The sequence below is a fragment of the Anastrepha obliqua genome, chromosome 1 (assembly GCF_027943255.1).
Source record: "Anastrepha obliqua isolate idAnaObli1 chromosome 1, idAnaObli1_1.0, whole genome shotgun sequence".
NCBI classification, from domain to species: domain Eukaryota; kingdom Metazoa; phylum Arthropoda; class Insecta; order Diptera; family Tephritidae; genus Anastrepha; species Anastrepha obliqua.
In genome coordinates this window covers 143,252,022-143,264,956 of record NC_072892.1, presented here as the reverse complement: position 1 = coordinate 143,264,956, position 12,935 = coordinate 143,252,022, and the positions used below count along the sequence as shown (strand labels likewise).

The 12,935-nt window shown below is 33.8% G+C and overlaps 1 protein-coding gene across 5 annotated transcripts in view; it reads right to left on the bottom strand.

Moving 5' to 3' along the window:
- The window catches only part of LOC129236373 (la-related protein 1), a 66,067-nt gene that overhangs the window by 7,974 nt on the left and 45,158 nt on the right, over positions 1-12,935 (bottom strand). For 4 of the 5 annotated variants that reach the window (XM_054870726.1, XM_054870727.1, XM_054870729.1 and 1 more), the window contains 3 exons: positions 2,013-2,325; positions 1,122-1,186; positions 53-1,041 (listed from right to left, as the gene is read on the bottom strand). In XM_054870726.1, the coding sequence (XP_054726701.1) occupies positions 53-1,041; positions 1,122-1,186; positions 2,013-2,325 (1,367 nt within the window). Of the gene's footprint in view, positions 1-52; positions 1,042-1,121; positions 1,187-1,494; positions 1,734-2,012; positions 2,326-12,935 lie in introns of those variants that run through there. The other variant, XM_054870730.1, reaches the window with a different exon arrangement.

The window sequence follows — 12,935 nt, the reverse complement described above, 5'->3', positions numbered from 1 at the left end:
TTTAAAAATTAAATTTTCAAAAAATTCAATTGTTGTTTTTTTCGATACTTACACTTGTTTCTTGATCGCTTCCTTGACCGTTTGTGCATCCATTTCGATATAGGTCGCCGGCACTGGACCGTAGTAGTGCGTGCCCATGAGCACAAACGAGGACTGTTCGACACCGGCTGCGTCCGCCGGCAAATAACTTGCGTATTCGCCACTGGCTAACAGATGGCGTGGTATGCGATTTGACGCACGACCTGGTCCCGGTCTTGCGAATCCACCCCGACCTTGCCGCCCGCCACGATAGGACGTCCGGAAGCGCCGTTGCGTGCGGGCTGGCCGCTCGTAGTCTCGTTCGGTGATGCTGCCGCCACCGATGGCAACACTGCGCTCGGTGCCGCTGCCGCTACGCCAGGAATCAATGCGCTCAGTAGGGCGGGAATAGGGCCGCGTTGGGCGTTCACCGCCACGTGACGTTTCACCGCCGGCGCTTGGTGCTGCATGTTGACGCCAATCACTGCGTTGTTGCTCTGTTGCTGTTCCGCCGTTGTAGTGGTCACCACCGTTTGAGCGTTGCTCTTGATTGTGGTACTGTTGTGACTGCTGGTGATAGCGAGACGCAGAGTTTGGCAAACGTCTAGTGGGACGTCCAATCGGTTTCGGGCGACTTGATTTTGCAAGGTCGATTTGGAGAGGACGCCACTTGTGCTTGGGAATCTTCTTATTGATGCCATTTGATCCTGAGCTTGAGTTGCCGGCTGTGGCATTTGTGGCCGAAGATCCACTATTGCCTTCACCACTGCCAGATTTACTAGGCTCATTTTGTGCTTGACTTGTTGACGGTTTATCACCTGTGGTAGCACTGCCTGTTGGAGCTGCTTGATCAGCGTTACCGGGAGCTGATGCTGTGGGTGCTGCTGTTGCTGTTGTGTTTTCCTCTTTACTGTTTGCGTTCACTGAACGCTGTTTATGCTTCGTTAAGCGTTTCGATTCGTTATTTGTGGGTTTACCACCAATTAACATAGGCCAATCACCAACGTTGCTGAAATCGCTGGTCTAAATGGGGAAAGGGTAAAGAATGAAAGTTTAGGTTAGGTTCTGCAATGTACCTCTGACGTTTGGGAGTTTTGACATACCTTTTCATTGGCTCTCTTTCCCTTATTTACAACCGGAGCGGGTGCTGTGTCTGGATGGTGCTTAACTGTAACGAGAAGAAGGGAGAGAGAGGGGAGTTAAAATAATTGTTGTCAATGTCAAAGGACCAAAAAAGGTGCAGGTTAGGTTGAGACTTAGAAAACCAAATTTCTAGTTGCTTTAAGAAATATTTAAAATTGAAATTAATTTAGAATTTTTCTTCAGAATTATTTTTAAATGTCAGCGAATAAATGTTTTTCGGTTAAAATCAGGCTTGAAATATTAAACCCATTTTTCAGATACCATTCACGTATGTACATGATATCAAAAACGTGCTTAGCGTGCATAACCTCACTTATCGATATGTGAACGTACCCCTAATGTTTTTTACAAATTGAACTCTCGCGACACGCATCTTGGATACGTGAATATTTTTTTAATTTCTTATTTATTTACTTTTTAGTTAAAACACAATTAAACGAATTTAAATAAAATACACCAACAATGCTTTAATCGAAAAAATTGGACAGCTTATAATAAAAACAAAAAAGAAAAACACACGTTAAATCGGTAATTCCGAAACAGGTTTAACAAAAAAGCGCGATTTATTAAGACGCAATTTAAAAACGAAAATGGCGAACCAAATGCAAAACAAAAAAGTTAAGTGCATAAAAGGTGTACATAGAAGGGGCGAAATAAAAAACCAATAAAACTAAAAACAAAACAAGGCATATTACAAAAAAGCGGTAAAAAGCGAACACCGCTCCCCGTGCACTTGTTTCGACAATATTTTGGCAGCTGCCAAAGCGCAAAACTAAATTTACAGCAGCAAAAAGAGTGAAATGAAAACACCTAACTTGTACGCACACACACACGAACACACGCACACTCACCAGTATTTGTCGATACTGCTGCTGCTGTTGCTGCTGGAGCTGGTGTAGAAATTGGCGCTGCTGCTGTTGTTGCTGTTATAACTTCGTCTTGAGCTGCGACTTTGGTGGTGCTGATTTCGCTGCTTTCAATGTTATTTTGATTGCTATCACCAATTCGATTAGTATGCGCCTGAGCACTATCTGGATTATTGTCGACTACTTTCGGTTCCTGTGATTGCTGCTGTGCAATCGGCTTTTTAGGTTGTAAAACACGTTTTTCTAAAGGCGTCGAACCTGTTGTGGTTGTTTTGTTGCTGGATGATTGTTTGGATATCTGGAAGAAGCAGGAAAAGTACGTTGATAGAAAAGAGTTTAGATTTTTACGTATGGCCTTTTGTTTATTCAACATTTTTAATTTTGTCATCAATAAAGTCAAATATGTGTATAAATTTAATCTAATTAAAAAACAAAAATCGGCAAACAAGTAGAGGAGGCAGACAGTTGAGTATTTTTTGTTTCTATTTTTTTTTTTTCATTCGGAACACAAACATTAGTTTATTGATTTCTTTATATTTTGCCTTGATAAAAGGGAATAACACTACTTTAGGAGGCAATTGAGGCTAATTTGTTTGATTCGGAGGCCTAGCTTTACATCGCTACATAACTCTTTTATAAGAGCAGCGAATTTATTGATAGGCTTAATTGATGTAAACGAGCAAGAAATTTTAATGGTTCTTATTGCCGATGTGGCTGTAGTGTTCGGTTGATTATCAGCACAGTTCGCCATTTTACTTTTTTTTGTTTATTTACATGCATGTACTTCTGAGTATATGAATATGTATTGTATATTATATGTATATTTGGATTTATTACAATTATTTTTTATTTTTTTATTTATTTGTTGTTATTATTTTTACATTAATTTATTATAAATATTTTTTATATTAATTTATTATTGTTATTTTTTGTTACATTCATTACATTATTTTATTAATTTTTTTTTATTATTTTATAAATTTTTTTCTTTTATTATTTTATCAATTTTTTTCTTTCATTATTTTTTTAATTTTTTTCTTTTTTTAATTTTTTTCTTTTATTATTATTTTTTCTTTTATTATTTTCTTTCTTTTATTATTTTTTTTTATTATTTTTTCCCCCTTTATTTTTTTTATTATTTTTTCCCCCTTTATTTTTTTTTATTATTTTTTCCCCCTTTATTTTTTTTTTTATTATTTTCCCCCCTTTATTTTTTTTGTATTATTTTTCCCCGTTTATTTTTTTATTATTTTTCCCCCTTTATTTTTTTTTCATTATTTTTTCCCCCTTTATTTTTTTTATTATTTTTCCCCCCTTTTTACATTTTCTCATTTTTTTGTTATTTTTTACATTTATTTCTTTTTTTATTCTATTCTTTTTTCTTTTAATTAATTTATTATTTATTTTCTTAATTTATTTATTGGGATTTATATTTTTTTCTTCTTTAATTTATACTTCTTTAATATTGTATATACACACATTAGGCCGGGTCGATTTGTGGGGAGGCAAAAAAATCGCCCATTGCTCTGTGAAAATCATATTCTAGGGATCAAAATAAGAAACTTTGCCGAAGGAACCATACCTCTAAAACGAATTCTGATGTCCCCCAATTTGGGTCGAACTTTTTTAGTTTCTTTTCTATAACTCACTTAATTTAATTTTTTTCATTTACATATGTTCTGACTAAATAAATTCTTAAGAGAAAAAATAGATATTATTATAAATAAATAAAAATAAAGAAAAAACATAGCCATTGTAAGGCCAAAAATGGTGATATTTTTAAATTGGGGGACATCAGAATTCGTTTTAGATGTATGGTTCCTTCGGCAAAGTTTCTTATTTTGATCCCTAGAATACGATTTTTCGACCTGCCCTAACACACATATATACCTACGTATTTATGATATATTTTTTTAATTTTTTTACTTTACTTTTCGATTTTTTTTCTGTTTTGTTTTTTTTTTTTTCTTATATATTTGTTTATTTTATGTCATTTTGTTTTTTGTTACATTTTTAAACTATTTGTTTTTTTTTTACTAATTTTAGTTTATTTTTATTTGGTTTTTTTACTTCTTACTTTATTAATGTTTTTATTATTTATTTAATTTTTCTATTATTTATTTAATTTTGTTCATGCATTTTATTTCTGTTTAGTATTCATTTTATTTCTTTTCATCCGTTTAATTGCAATATATCCAAAAATATATATTCTGTACATAATTAAACAACTATGTATATTCTTCAGAGCATTTGTGTTTACGTGACTTTTGAAGCATATCAAGAAAATGAGTTGCATGCCTTGCTCTTTCTACTTATGTATATATGAAGACGCTATCTTGCTCTCGCACAGCCCTGAAAAAATTGTGTGATAGGCGACATTTTTCTTTTTAAGTCAAACACATTTTTCAAAGCGCACATTTTAACTGTTTTAACTGTATTCAAACACCCACTACCCCATCGAAGAAGAAATTCGGTACCTACGCCTCGCACCACTACATGGCTAATACGCATCTATTTCAAAATTTTCAGCTCTCTACAATATGAAAAATGAAAATTGTACTAGCTGCTCTCTGCTTTGTTCCTCCATGACGATGCGCATGGTGTGGCCCGAAAAAAAGAGAGCCAACATATTGGAGTTGGCATAACCTAAATATTAAAAAAAGCTTTTACTTATAGTATGTAGATATATGTACGTGATTTTACAAAATTTTTACTGGAAAAGTACTCGGTTGCCGGTGATAAACGAAGGTAATGTTCATATGAAAGCACGAAACCGCTTCGTTTTGCCGCATTGACGTAACCCAACAAGAGCATAATATGGGAAAGATTTACTGGTATGTACAGCCATATGCATTTATAAATAACACATAAAAATATTGAAGTCACTGCGCTACACAAAGCGATATACAAGCAAGCAGATGAACGTACATATCTGCGTACTTCTGATAGAACAACAAAATATCTCAATTCGATTATTTTTACTTTATTAAGCTTTTGTTGAGAAAAAAGGGAGAAATTATAGTCGTGAATCATTAAAATTTCATAAACTGCATTAAAGTTGATTTATTTTGAGTGTGTCGTGCCCACTAAATCCACTAAATTTGTTTTAAAGTGAAATAATTCGCTTGGCTAAAACCTCACCAGTATAAGCTATTGCGGCATAAGTATGTACGGATGTATGAATGTGGCAGCCAAAATTGAAATTTACCTCGTTTTGATGTAATTATTCTTTACGCTGCTTCTGTATTATACAGGCTTGCTATCGATTTGATTTAGGTAAAGTCGCAAAATATTTGAGGTACACTTTAATTTTTTGTTTTAAAAATTGTTTCTACTGCTTTTTAACTTTCAAAAAAGTTATGCACTGAGTTCAGCAATTTATTATTGCACTTGAATGTATGTATGTATTAATTAAAAAGATTGTAAGTCTTTTATCAGTTTATGTGTGTTGGTTTCACTGTTTCACACTGTGAGCTGCTTAAGTATCCTCACAAATGTATTCAAGTATTTCATTTGAGCTTTTCACTTGCAATGTATTTAAAAGCAAAGTTCACTTGGTTAAAATAATAAGTGAGCAATTTAGATATTTTTAATTTCTTTGCGGAGACGTCTGACTTGTTCAATGGATGAAGAAGTTCTGAATAGTTGGCGAGTCGCGCGATCGCTAAAAACAACTTTGCCAATCGGCGTCTACGTGAGCCACGAAGCGGCACGCCAACTCGTATGTATGTGTGTGTGTAAGAAAACAAAAGTCAAACACAAACACACAACCATACAAAATCTTGGTGAGTAAACAGTGAGCTGACTACCTGACTGCTGGATTGCTGCATGCGGACAGTGCATGTGCAGGACTACAAGATTGATACACCCAAAACATGGGACGCCATATGTTTTTGTTACGTTTTTGTTTTGTTCTTCACACTGCACTCAACGCAAGGGGTTCACATTAAAAATAGCTATGTGCGCAAGAGTGTGGAGAGAAGAGGGGAAACGGATCCAGCTTGACGCCTTGTCAAATATTTAGCATTCGTGTTTTTGTTTTTGAATGTTCAGCTCGGGACTTCAAACGTTAAAAACGCAGTGCTTGCAATTATAATTGTAAACAAAATACATAAATTATACATCAAAGAGAGCAATTTTGCTTATTAGCTCTGCTAAAATACTACATCAGAACACTAAAAACTAAAACAAAAACATGAAGCTTAGCTGATCTGGCATTATGGCGTTAACAAAATAGGCTACTTAAATAAATATAAGTTTTTTATGGGGGAAAATGCTTTCAAAAAATATGCTAATGTAGGAGTCTCCACCGCATACCTATCCTGCGTGGTTCACCACGTTTGAAACGATTTGGGGCAAGTGGGACCTACATACCTCGAACATACATAGATCAGCTAAAATGAATGATAGTTCAGAGATTCGCAAACGAAATTTAAAATCTAAAACCGTTTCTTGATTTCAAGTGTTGAACTCATATCTCAAGTGTTACATGAGTCGATTTAACCTGGTACAATATCCATATCGTAATTCAGCCAAGGTTGCGCGTGCCACACAAGACAGGGGTTGGACTCCGCTAACGTCATTTGAGGGTCGGGAGTTTAGGAATGTGGTGAGAGTCTCCCGATGAATGTCGCTTAACATTTGTCCATATACTGTCCGGTCCAATAGTTGCATGGCGAACAACTGGCTGTCGAAGAAATCTCTTCTGACTCGCCTAGGAGGTGGCTCAGGCGCCAGCAAATGTCTCCAGGGGTGATTCCTGCGGTAGCGACCTAACAGAAATTGATTTTTGTGCTCCTTGACCCGCAGCATGGAAGCCTCGTTGTGAAGGTATTGTAAAGGAGGCATCCCATGCCTGTCAAGATGGCAGTATTTTGACAGGTCTGGAGCTAATCACAAGTGTTAGGCGAACAGGCGGTCGCGGCGTAATTTAGTACCGGCCCGCCAATTGCTTTAAATGTCACCAGCAACATTTCTTTGTCTACTGCCAAAATGCTGACGCCTATCGATTTCAAAACCTTGCTGCGCTTTTCGGCCTTAGTGGCAATTGCGGTTGCGTGCGCAAAGAAGGAGAGTTAAGTGCCGAAGGTTACACCCAAAATTTTGGGATTATTAACAGTCGGAATTTTTGTGTCATCGAATATTGCCTTTAGCTGCAGTTTAATCTCCTTCGTCCAGGTGGTAAAGAGGGCCGCCGTAGATTTAGTGGGGGAAAGCTGGAGATTCCTCGCACTGCAAAAGCGAGAAAGTTTAGCGAGATAAACGTTCACTGTGGAACGCAAGTAATCGTTGTCATTATTCAGAGTAATACTGCTTTCTTCGGTAAAGAAGTGATCTATCACCCCCTTTGCTTTTATAAAAATAATAATCGATTTCTCTGAAATGCTTACAACAGTCACTTCTACCACTTTTAGAAAACAAATTTTAATGTTGCAAGAACAAGCAACAGTTTCAAACAAGTAAACCTCAAAGTTGTTATGGAGTGAGTTTTAATCCCGAAAGTAAACAGTAAACAGCAGATGTTTGGAAGTGAACACCAATTGAATGCAGATATATATTTTTTATTTTTTTAACCACCAATACTTCAATAATGTACAACATCACACCACCAAAGCATGAAGTCATCCGATGACTCTCCAATGAAAATGACTGCATTTACATATGTATGTAGTTTATGTGGAGACGTGAGGAGAGTTTAAATTTTCAGTTGTTTGTGCCACTTTACCATAAAACAAAAAGAGATACAACAAACAGCGGAAAAGACCTACGCAATGAATACTACAACGAGTACAAAAGCGGAGACTTGGAGAGCCAACGAATGAAACTTCAAAACAATGCGCATTATTTATACCTGAATTCCAGTCGCACGACCTGGTGGTTGTTGGTAGGCTGACGAGTTGGCATTGAAGCAACAACCACCCGGCGCGCGCATAGCAAAACACATAAAACGTGGTAAACAGAAAAACGAGACAAAAACAAGTACTACAGAAAAAACAAAAATGGCAGCTGGGGAAAGCGGATACATAACACTGAAACATTGAAACACAGCAAACAACGAAGCAGCCAAGCAAAACAACACAACCAATAAAAAACAAAGTGTGCCATTTGGCACGTAGACACCGCTAGCCAAGCCCTGAGATCTGGTGCGTCGCATGAAACGCCCTGGCAAACCCCCTATGAAAAACTGTCATACAGTCAAGCAGACCAATGAGATAGTAAATAATTTATCTAGAAAATCTAATTAACACTGGAATGTGAAGACCATCTAATTTAAGCGACATTGTCAAAGAATTAGCACATGTACGACGAAGGCAATGAGCAAAATAAACCATACACAAAAATGTGTACGACCGAAAAAAAGGCACAAAAACAAGATAAGACGACAGCGAAAGGGGCAGTGCGCGTCCTTCTGGACGGCTTATCAGCACCACCAAAACCGGTCACCAGCCATGTGGCTTCTTGAATTGCACGTAGTCATACCATACATATATGTATGTATGTACGCCTGCATATATGTACAATAACAAAATGAGAGTGCAATTCGAAACATTTACATTTACGAATGCAATGTGGAAGCCATAAAAGCTGCTGCGGCATATGTAAGGCAAGAAAAAGTTTGCATATGAATTAACTATGCATTGTGAATACTGAGTATCTGTCAGTCCCAACGAGGGCGGTCATTAAACCTTACAACCCAGAGGAGTATCTACGTGTAATGAATCCATATGTGACAAGGCGTAATCGTTGATTTTTTTATAGAGAGAAATCATAAACTAACATAAAGCATTTTAAAATTGAACGATTTCGAGGAGTGAATGAGAATATAATAGAAAGAGAGCATACACACCTACATAACGCATACATATGTATGTATGTATATGATAGTGTGAAATTGCTTGAAATTGTGTTCAATACAAAGGCATACAACAAATTGTTTTTCAATTGAAAACAAGGCCATGCTATTTTTCTATACATCAGATAAGATAGTGAAGCGCACTTGAAGTTCTCTAAGCTACATAAGTTCTTTCATTATTGATGAATATTTTTTTTAGCTTTGAAGAGGCATAAAGTTCTTAATTGCTTATTGTAAGTGAAGGCACGGGCAGACATGGGAAAGAATTTTGTTTTAATTTTTTATTTAATTTATTTTTTATTACTATTATTATTTTTAATTATGTTTTTTTTTAATTTTCTTTTATTTTATTTAAAAAAATTTTTTTTTTCTATGCTTTTCTATTTTTTTCTATTGTAGTTTTATTATTTTTTTTTTGTTTTTTTCTAATTTTATTATTTTTTTTAATTTTATTTATTTTTTTTTTAATTTTTTTAATTTTTTTAAATTTTATTTGTTATTTTATTATTTTTTTATTGTACTTTATTTGTTTTTTTTTTATTTTATTTTCTTTTTTATTTATTGTACTTTATTTGTTTTTTTATTTTATTTTCTTTTTTATTTATTGTACTTTATTTGTTTTTTTTTTTTTAATTGTACTTTATGTTTTTTTTTAATTGTACTTTATTTTTTTTTTTATTAACACTTACAATATTTGAAAACTTATTTACTAATATATGTAAATATTCAATAAAGTTTGGTGTAAAAATTATTTACTTTCTTTGCGACAAAAAGCTAGCGAAATCTCTTTCCAACTCATCGGCAATCAATGAGGAAAAAATATTTGCAATTATGAAACAATAAACCCCAGCATGCGTAAATTTTCTGAAAAGCTTTAAAAAAAAGCCTAGGGTACCCTAGCAGGCTTTGCACAAAAGATCGCAGTGCGGAGTAGGTTAGGTACGGTTTTACTGGCTAGCCGAAGCAACGCAGAGACCATTTTAGTCCATAGCCCAAGGATAATAATAATAATAACGATTGCAATTGTCAGAGCAAAAGGAAACCTTCAGCGGCTTTCTTCTAAAAAGTGCTGTGAAAACAATCGATTAAGTAAAACTTTGCTTTCTGCATTGGTGCGTTCTGCATCTGGAAAGCAAGCGCAAAGCCTCATACAAAAAATGAATTTGCTCAAAAAAAAAAAATTGGCTGCTACAAATAACAACATAAGAATATGATGTTCAAAAATCAGCAAAATTATAGAAAATAAATTTTTGCAGTAACGGTCGCCCCACGGCAAGCAATGGCAAACCTCTGAGAGGATCTGCCATGAAAAATTTCCTCATAAAAAGCCGTTTGCCGTTCGGAGTCTGTCTAAAACTGTAGGTCCCCTTCATTTGTGAAACAAACTTGATTTTAGTTTCCTATTTCAGCTCAGTCAATTTAGACGATATTTAATATTAGTTAGGAAAAAAGAAACCCATTAATTTTGCGTAAAATTATTACAAAAATGGTTTAAAACTGTTTTATGGGCGATGCTACGACTTTATTAGTCAACTTCGATTATCTATGTGATTTTATCGACATTATCGACAATTTTTTAACATCCAAAATGCCGGAACGGGATTGACCAACCCAAAATTGTGAGATATCAATCACTACAGCCATTTACCCGGAAAGTAATGGACTTATTTTTTCTAATCTAATATTTATTCTTTTCTGAGCGATCATATAAAGGGGAAAGATCATATAAAGAATCTTACCAAAGACGCACTTATGTAGATGTTGTTTAAAATAAAATTTGTAAAAATTTAGATGCCTTTCAGATTTCACAATTTTTATTCAAATTACGGCTATTACCAATTTTATGTGTTATTTTTCATATTCATTCATTTATTTAAATGTCCATCATATCATGGGCATATCTACAGGTAAAATTTGCCAAATCGACTATTCATGAATGCCTAATTGTTGAGACAGAACCAGTTTCTTGAAATTTTGTCAACAACCTTTACTTTTACCTTTTTACTCTACTCATTCCACCAAAAAAATCATGAATTTTGCGATATGTTGTTCTTAAAGATCGGCCATTTTCATAATAAGTTTCAACAATTTTAAGGCGTTATTCTATTCGTGTAAATGTATTGGGCATCTGTCCACTTGAGAAGCAACAAAGATGACATGAAAAATAGGTACCGTCTAGGAATTACTCATACACTGACATCTAACCGTCAATTTTGAAAGACTCTTTATATTGCTAATTATATTTCACTTGCCACGTCTGATGACCCCCTAACATTTATATCGACACAATCGAGAAACAAAGTCAGTTAACAATATCTAATATCTAACAGCCGGCGTTTTTCAGTAGTAAACAAACCTTGAAGTTGTTTATTACTTACTCCAAGCACACATTTACAGGTGTACGAGTATGTGTGTGCATATACGAGTATTTGCCTGAATGCACAAACAGAGTTGGCAAACAGGTTTTACAAGGCAATTCACGCATAAATATATGTATGAACAGATTGTGTGAAAATAAAAATTCTATATTTTAATGAATAAAACTGAATTTATTAGATGGCGAGCAAAAGCTATGAAACTAAGTTTTTTTTTTTTAATACATTTTAACGCTGAGTTACGAGTTATGGAAAATTTTGCAGGCACGTCGTGGCATAGTTGCACATAATGAAAAAATAATAATATTAAAAACATGTGCACATCTACATACATATATATTAAGGTGTGTGTATATATTGCATATACCTGTGTGTATGTGTGCGTCTATATTTAGATGATAGAATGCAATCAGCAATAGAAAAAAAGGCAAGCAGATAAGATTACTTGTGTAACTATCAGCAGTTTTGTTTTTGGATTTTAATATTAAAAGCAATCAAAACAACTCAATCTTTATCGCGCGATCGTACGATCCCCAATAAATGCGTGTGTATGTATGTATGTACGTACAATATTACATATACATACTTATAGCTTGGAGGTGAGTAGCTCTATCACTCACTATGCAAGTACACAGCTTAGTTCGCTGTACATTTGTTGCTTGCCCATTATGCAGGCAAATTAATTTCAAAGCCCTTTGCGATTACAAAAGTCAAATACTTAAATATAATTTTTCAGGCCCATGTGCATATATATGAGATTGTGTATGTATATATTCACTTCGAATAAAACTACTTTGCAAGTTGTAAATGTAAGCGAACGTCCGCCGTATCGCTCGCTCTCGCTTTATCGCTCATGCTAAAAATAGCTAGCAATAGAAAATTTTCCATAATGCGATATACAAGTTTTCTATATTTACACATTATGTAGATTACAAACGTGCAATACTGTAATAATTATAGAATTTATAAGAATTTGTAGAATTGAAAAATTAATGCGACGGGCTTTTGCACTTTTCCATAAACAAATCGCATCGTTTTTGTAATGTACGACGACTTGTTCCTGTAATTGCTGAATGATGGATTGCTTAGGAAGTGAGTGCTATTGAGTGGGAAAAAGAATGCAAATGTATATGTATGTATGTAAAACTAAATAACTTATAGCTTAAAAAAATATATTAAAAAAAATAAAATAAAAATAAAATAAAAAATAAAAACAAAATAAAAAATAAATAAAATAAATAAAAAATTAAAAATGAAAAACAATTAAAAAAATTGAAAAATTAAAAAAAATTATAATAATAAAAATAGCAATAATACTCGTAAGAAAATTACGCAAAAAAAACTTTTTTTAATAAAAAAAACATTAAAAAAAAATTTTAAATAAAAAAAAAATAGAAAAACAAAAATAAAAAAAACAAAAGAAAAATTAAAACTAACATTAAAAATTAATAAAAATTACAATAATTAAAAAAAAAATTTAAATCAGTACAAATAAAAAAAAAATAAAAAAACCAAAAAAAAATTAAAACTAACATTAAAAATTAAAAAAAATTACAAGGTAAAATAAAAATTGAAGTAGAAATAATACTCGTAAGAAAATAACATCAAGCAATGCAATGAGCTCAGGTGGGACGGACTACATCACTCCGTACTTTAATTGGGAGAGAAGGTTTCGCACTA